Source organism: Phaseolus vulgaris, chromosome 1 (assembly GCF_000499845.2).
Source record: "Phaseolus vulgaris cultivar G19833 chromosome 1, P. vulgaris v2.0, whole genome shotgun sequence".
Taxonomy (NCBI): Eukaryota; Viridiplantae; Streptophyta; class Magnoliopsida; order Fabales; family Fabaceae; genus Phaseolus; species Phaseolus vulgaris.
The window spans coordinates 20,493,599-20,501,377 of NC_023759.2; the positions used below are offsets into that span (position 1 = coordinate 20,493,599).

A 7,779-nucleotide genomic window follows, 5' to 3' on the forward strand; every position below is an offset into this window, starting at 1 on the left:
TTTGTTTTTTCGTTGATGCCAGGCGAGAGAGTGCATCGGCGCGCTCGTTTTCCTCTCGTGGTATGTGCTGGACCGCCACCGCGTCGAACTTGGCCATGACGTTACGCACGGTGTGCTAATATCGTTGGAGGAGGGGCTCCTTGACTTCGAATTCTCCTTTGATTTGGCCGACGACCAGCTGGGAGTCGCTCTTGCATGCGACCTCTCGCGCGCCCAGGTCGTTCGCCAAGTTGAGGCCGGCCAGTATGGCTTCGTATTCCGCCTGGTTGTTCGTTGCCTTGAAGGAGAACTAGAGGGCTTGCTCAATCAGTAAATCCCCAGGCCCTTCAAGGACGACCCCGGCTCCGCAGGCCGTTTTGTTTGAAGAGCCGTCCACGTAGAGGACCCATTTGGTTGAGACTTCTGTGTTCTTGGGGAGCTCGACTGCAAAATCCGCTAGGCATTGGGATTTGATGGCGCCCCTCGGTTCGTACTTGATGTCGAACTCTGAAAGCTCGACCGACCACCCTATCATTCGTCCTGCAAGATCGGGTTTAGACAAAATTTTATATATGGGATAGTTGGTCTTTACCCTGATTTCGTGGTTCTGGAAGTATGGGCGCATTCTCCTTGCCGTCAGCACTAGGGCCAATGCCACCTTCTCTATCATTTGGTACCTGGTCTCGGCTGCATGGAGCGTCCGGCTGACAAAGTATACTGGGTGTTCTTCGCGGTCTACCTCTTGGACAAGGGCGGCACTGACTGCCTCCTCCGATACTGCCAAGTAGACTACTATGGGTAGGTCTAGGCGGGGCTTTTGGATGACGGTCGGTGAGGACAGGAATTCTTTGAGGTGGCCGAAGATTTGCTCGCACTCCTCGTTCCAGCTAAATTTCGAAGTTTTGCGGAGCATTGCGGCTATCGGCCTGATCCGTTCGGCGAGGCGGGGTACGAATCTGGAAAGCGCTGTCAGTCGGCCAAGCAGCTGTTGAATTTCTTTCAAGTTTTTCGGGCTCCTCATCTCCGTTATGGCCTTGCACTTGTCGGGGTTTGCTTCGATTCCTCTGTGGGTCACCATAAAGCCGAGGAACTTGCCGCCTTCGACGCCGAACGCGCACTTCTCGGGGTTAAGGCGCATGTTGACCTTTCTTAAAGCGTCGAAGACTTCTTGTAGATCTTTGATGTGTTGGCTGCACGAGTCGGACTTCACCACGATGTCGTCCACGTAGACCTCTACGCTTCGGCCAATCATCCCTTTGAAAATTTTGTCCATGAGCCTCTGGTAGGTAGCCCCGACGTTTTTTAGGCCGAACGGCATCACCTTGTAGAAGTAGTTCGCACCGTCCGTCGTGAAGGCCGTTTTACCTCTATCGCTATGGTGCATGCTGATCTGGTTGTAGCCGGAGTAGGCGTCCAGGAAGCTCAATATCTTGTGGCCGGCCGCTCCGTCTACGAGCCGGTCGATGTTGGGAAGGGGATATGAGTCCTTGGGGCACGCCTTGTTGAGGTCCTTGTAGTCTACGCACATTCGCCATTTGCCGCTCGGCTTTTTAACCATCACGACGTTGGCTAGCCAAGTAGAGTATCGCGCCTCGACTATGAAGCCGGCTTTCAAGAGCTTCTCGGCCTCACTTCTGGCGGCCAGCCGCTTGTCCTCTCCATGATTCCTTTTCTTTTGTGCGACCGGTCGGGCTTCTTTATATACCGAGAGGCGATGGGTGATGATGTCCGGGTGGACGCCTGGTACATCGGCCGTCGTCCACGCAAAAAGGTCTACGTTTCTTTTGAGGGTTTGGTGAACGAAGTCCGCATCGGCGGCGGCCATTGCCGTGCCTATGCTTATATACCGATCCTCCCCGTCGAGTTCGGCTTGTCGCAGCTCATCCTTGGCTTCAAGTCTCGGCTCAACTTCTCTGGGATCCAGGTCTGCCATGGTGATGCCCTTCTTGGGTTGGGGTGAGTGTCGGCGGGGGCTTCTTCCACGACCGGCTATCTTTCGCCTGGGCGAGCGGCTGCCGCTGGGCCCCTGTTGTGTGGGCTCGACCCGCAGGCTTTCGGCGTAACATTCTCGGGCGACCTTTTGATCTACATGTATGGTCAGGATGTCGCCCGAGAGGGAAGGGAACTTCATTGCCAGATGGGGTGTGGAGACAATCGCTCCAAGTTTGTTGAGGGACGACCTGCCGAGGAGGATGTTGTAAGACGTGTTGGCGTTTATGACCAGGTATCTGATCTTGAGGGTTTTGCTGGCCCCTTCCAGGCCGAACGTCGTGTACAGCTCTATGTACCCTCTCGTCCCTACGCGCTCCCCTGAGAAGCCGACCACGTGGTCGTTGTAGGGCATCATTTCCTCCTCCGGTATTCTCATGGCTTTGAAGGTCTTCCAGTACAATATGTCGACCCAGCTCCCCTGGTCCACGAGGGTCTTTTTGATCGTGAAGTTATCGATGTCGACCGATATCACCATGGGGTCGTCCTGGGTTGGGTCTATCCCCTTGAAATCTTCATCTGTGAACGTGATTGGTGGCATCCTTGGTCGAACGGAGACAAGATTTACTTGGTGGACGGCGCGGAGGTGCTTCTTGCGTGCGCTGTTGGTACTGCCTCCGCCACCGAACCCTCCGGCTATGGTATTAATCACTTCTCGGCCTCTGCGGGTGTCAGTTTGTGGGGGGTCGTCTCTTCGTCCCCGTCGGTCTCCCCGCCTCTCGCCATCTCGTGGGCCTGGGGGGTTCGGTCTCGTCTCCTGACCGTTTGCTCCTTGCATGGGGAGCGACGCGTTTCTCGGGTTCCGCGCACGGAGCGCCTGAGGTGCCCGGCTTGGATAAGTTCTTCAATTTTGTCCTTCAGGGCTTGGCACTCCTCGGTTGAATGGCAGGTATTCTTATGGTACCGGCATCGTTTGTTGCGGTCGGCGTTTTCTGGGCTCAAGGCCCTTCGGGGCGGTGGTATTAACTCGGCGCTCAGGGCCTCTTGTAAAATTTTGGTCCTCTCCGCGTTCAAAGGTGTGTAGCGGGAGAAACGGGGTCCGCGATTGTCCCTTTTCTGGTCCCAACCGGTTCGGGACCTTCCTGGCTGCTCTCTATCTTCTTTCTTTTCCCCGCTTGCCTCGGCTCGGGCGTTGTTTCTGAATTCACGAAGTTCCTCCAGCTGCATGAACTTGGCCGCTCGGCGTCTAAGGTCATCTAGATTGGTAGCAGGCTGCATGCACAGGCTGTCAGCGAACGGGCCGGGTCTGAGGGCGGTCAGCATGTGGTGCATCGCCACCTCAGGGCTGAGGTTGCGAATGCTCATAGCGGTCTTGCTGAACCGATCGATGAACGTTCGGAGGGACTCTCCCCTCTCTTGACGAATGCCGACCAGGGCTATGGATGTTAGATGGTGGGGGCGGCTGGTTGCGAACTGGATGTCGAACTTAGCTACCAGTGTTTCGAAGCAGTCTATTGAGTGTGCTGGGAGTTTGGTGAACCAGCTCAGAGCGCTGCCCTTCAGTGAGGTTGGAAAGACTCGGCAGAATACTGCGTCGTCCGTGGTGTACAGGCTCATATGGGTCGTGTACGCGTCCACATGCTCATCTGGGTCGGTCGTCCCATCATAACGGTCCCTGTTAAAGCCTTTCCATTTGTCTGGCAAGGGGGTTTCCATGACACAGTCAGTGAAGGGATGGCGTCGGTCCGGGCCCGCTGGAGCGGTGGTGTTGATGGTCTTGCTGGGGTGGGATTCCCCATCCATCTCCAGGGTGAAATCATTCTTGGTGTCTTTCTCGGCCTGGATGCCGGCCCCGGTATAGTGGGACCTGCCGGCCTGATTAGTCACAGCGAGGGATGGCACCCCCTCGACCAATCTTTTCATCCGCTTGTTTTCTTCTTGGAGGTTTTTGATCTCCTCTTCATTCTTCTTAGCCGTCTCCTCATGTGCCTTCTTCATCTCTGCTAGCTCCTTCTGAAGGGCCATCATCATTGTTGTTTGGTCTGCTTCGGTCATGCTTGCCATGCTGCGGGTTGATACCATCTACTGCTGTGGTTGTTGCTGGCTCTCCTCGGCCCCACGGTGGGCGCCAATTGTTCTCGAACTAGGTTGGGGACTGGGAGAACTATTGTCTTCGAGTGTCGCTCGCTCGGTCGTATCTCACTTCCTCCTTCGGCTCTCCTTGCTGGATGACTCCTCAGGCGGGTGGGGTACCTGCAGATGGCACTCCAACGCTCAAGTCAGTGGGGTATCGTATTCGGCTGGCTGGAATACTGTAGATAATGACGTACCTTATTCCTTGGAATGCGTGATATTTATATTACCTTGATGGGCCCTCGCTGTTGGGCCGGATTAGGGGGTTGTTTAGCAATTAGGGTTGGATTAGGTCGTTTCCTAACCATGGGTTAACCTTCGTTAATTGGGTCAACCTTTGACTTGAGCACTCGGTGTCGGTCGGCCACGTGTGACACATGGTCGACCTCGTACCTTAAAGTATGGTCTTGACATGTGGGTTGACCGGGTCCTTGGACCGGTCGGTCATCCCAGTACAGAAGCTAGAAAGAATATGAATGAAAGACAATCAAGAAAAATAAGGAACTCAATGAATAAAGAAGGTACACAAAAAGAGTCCTAAAGAAAAGTGCTAGAGTAGATTAAAGAAAACAGAAAACAGCTACTGGAATTTTTTTTTAAAGCAAACTGTGCTATGTTTACAGATTTAACTGTACCGACTGAAAGCAAACTGGAATGTGAAAAATTAACCACAGAAACTTCAATGTCTTAACTCAAAAATGGCACTGGAATGAGGTAAAAACAGTAAGCCAATTGAGAGAAATAAATTTTTCAAAATTGCTGCCCAATTACCGTATTCTTTTCGGCAGTATTGTATACTTTTCGTATTTTATTTATCATTTTTTTGTGTACTTGGAATTTTTGAGTAATTCTTTTTTCTATGCTTTTGTAACACTTTGAAGTATGTAAATCCAAATTTTCACAAATTTCCTATGAGCCAATTAATTGCAGTAAATTGAAAACTGTAGCACGTTTGTAAGAAAACAGAGGAGCCTATTTAGGAATGAAAAACAGTATGATGAACTAGCAAAGACATAATGGAAATTGTGTAAAGGAACTTGTATAGAATGAAAATACAAGCATGAACTCAAATCTAAAAATGAAAATGCACAAAGGATCAAGCAATAAACTCAAAAAACAGAAAGTAAACCAAAGCAAGAAACAATTAAAGCAATAAAAGTACTACTAGAAGTAATGACAATTATGGAATAACATGACTAAGACAAAACTTGACATGATTACAAAATTAAAAGACATATAACAAGATATAACCACAAGTGAAAGGAAGCTTAAGGTCAGCTCTAGGAAGGAGAATGCCATTCCAAAAGAGCAGCCATACTCATATGAACAATGAGTGCTAGAATCCTTTTCACAAACACATGGTGTAACAAAAGAAAACAGCAAGAAAACTCAAGATAAATCCTAAAACAGAATGCTAAACAACTTGAATTAAAGAGCTCTTGAAATGTAAAGTGCAATACAACTCAAAATTTAAGCAACAACAAGCCTAGACTCTAGATACCACATGATGTGAATGTAACTACAAGAACACATGATTCTTGACATTCTTAGGATCAACTTGAGCTGGATTTGAAAGGCACTTTACTTTAGAATTGGATCAATGTTCTAAATTCAAGAACTCACCAAAACTAAGCACCAACCAAGACTCATATGGAAGTCCATGTATTGTCAAATTGAATCAACACAAAAGGAAAGAAGAACAAGAATTAAACTGGACAGAATTTAAAAGCTAGCTACTGAACCAAAACAGAATTAAGAACACAATGCTGGAAACACAAAAATAAACGGTAGAAAAAGAAGTAAACTCTAGGAATCAAAACTACCGAATGGAAAATTGAAGAAAAGGGAAGAAGAACACTTATAGAAGAAGATGCTTGCTGGATTTTGAGAATTGGAAGAAGCCATTCACACCACTTGGAACCTTGAACCAAGATAAGTGATGGAGTGCCACCACTTGAAGCTCACCATAGCTCACAAGATAAGGCAAAGAAGAGGAAGACTCAAAACTCACAATTTCTCTCCAAATTTGAGTATAGTCTCTCTACTATAAAATTCCAATCTGAATTATACAAGCTAAGCACCTTTATTTATAGCCTAGAGGTGCTGAAAATGCAAGCCAAATGGCACACAAATGAAATGAAATTCGGCGCCAATCTAGACAATGAAGGAAGTGTGACTTTCCTTCCTGGATTGGCACCCCCTAGGCTCCTATCTACACTCCCCCCTAAACTCCCTTACTACTTACACCTTTTTATTACATTCACACCCCTATTCTACAAAAGAAATAAGAAGAGCCATTTTATTATACTCTTGTCCCAAAGCTCTTGCCATGCTCCTAGTAATTCGTTGGGCTTGGCCCCTTGTTGGGCTTGGACCCCTTGATGGGCTTGGGCCCCTTGTTGGGCTTGGGCTTCATGGCCTTGAGCATCCTCTACTTGGTTTCCATCACAACTTCATCTTCATGTGCCTCAAAGAGGCTACCGCTTCAATCTTGTTCAAAGTAGGCCTGCCCAAAAGAATGTTATAGGTTGAGGGAGCGCTAACAACGAGATACCTGATGTTAGCAGTGCGGGACGTTGTGCCGTCAGTAAAGGTTGTCCTCAACTCTATGTGTCCCTGCACCTCTACTTGGTCTCCCGTGAAACCATATAGGTAGCCACCGTAAGGTCTCAGCTGGTCAGGAGACAATTGCAGTTTGTTGAAGGTCAACCAGAATATCACGTTGGTCGAGCTTCCCTGATCTACAAGGACGCGGTGCACCTTTCTGCCCACTGTCACCACTGAGATCACCACTGGGTCGTTGTCGTGTGGGACCACATCCTGCAAATCAGTCTTCGTGAAGACAAGGTCGGGCTCGGGCGTCTGGTCCAACTTCTGTGCTTCTACTGTCATTTTCCCCTTACGTATTTCTTACGTTGGGAGGCGGTGCAGCCTCCTCCTGAGAATCCTCCAGCGATGGTGCTGATCTCTCCATGTAAGGGCACCTCATGCCCCTGATCTCTTGTTGGGGCCGCTGACGTTAGGGCCCCTTGTGGCTCCTGTAGGTAGTCCTTTAAGGCACCGTTCTTTACCAGTTCGTCCAACATGAACACCACTTGGTTCGTTGAACCAAGTGGTGTTCATGTTTTGAAGAATCCAAAATCCTTTGAAGGATGTTGAAGCCTTTGCTATGCTTGATGTTGTTGTGCTGGTTTAAGCTTTGTTTTGGGATAGTTTATATGTTGTAATCCACCCTGTGATTAAATCTAAAGCATTAGCATTCTCAATCTTTGTGAATGTAAAATGTTTTCAAACTAAGTTAAAACGACCGATTGTTTTGTCGAAACAACCGATTGTTTATACTTAGGTGTTTTGAGAAAAAGATTGAAAACTGTTTTGAATGGTTGAACTGTTAAGTACCAAAACAACCGATTGATTCGAGGAAACAACCGATTGTTTGTTTTGGGACCATAACAGAAAAACTTGTTTCTTGTTGACTGAGCTTTAAATGTTTTAACTGCTTACGCTCCAATCATTAAATCATTTGACAAATCTTTTAATGCAATTTAAGAGTTTGTTAAGATTTGATAACAAACTACATCTTTGAATAAATTCAGAAAAACAGATTTGACAATTAAGGATCTTTGACAAAGTTTTTCAAAAGAGTTTTTCAAAGTGCTGAGATTGCTAAGAGTTTGTGGTTAATCAAAGTGTTGGAATAGGATTCTGCTTGTATTGATTTCAGATTATCTTCTGTAA

The 7,779-nt window shown here is 48.0% G+C and overlaps 2 protein-coding genes across 2 annotated transcripts; both read right to left on the reverse strand.

Moving 5' to 3' along the window:
* Positions 1–2,616: 2,616 nt before the first annotated feature.
* Positions 2,617–3,972, reverse strand: LOC137815657 (uncharacterized). The gene has a single exon (XM_068618768.1). It carries the CDS (start codon positions 3,970–3,972, stop codon positions 2,617–2,619), a length of 1,356 nt encoding a protein of 451 aa, XP_068474869.1.
* A 2,514-nt stretch (positions 3,973–6,486) lies between these two features.
* Positions 6,487–6,933, reverse strand: LOC137815658 (uncharacterized). Its single transcript, XM_068618770.1, has one exon. The coding sequence runs from the start codon at positions 6,931–6,933 to the stop codon at positions 6,487–6,489; it is 447 nt and encodes a 148-aa protein (XP_068474871.1).
* Between the last annotated feature and the right edge of the window lie 846 nt (positions 6,934–7,779).

Coding starts and splice junctions, on each gene's coding strand:
- LOC137815657 (XM_068618768.1), bottom strand. CDS start 3,972: ATGGCAAGCATGACCGAAGCAGACCAAACAACAATGATGATGGCCCTT.
- LOC137815658 (XM_068618770.1), bottom strand. CDS start 6,933: ATGACAGTAGAAGCACAGAAGTTGGACCAGACGCCCGAGCCCGACCTT.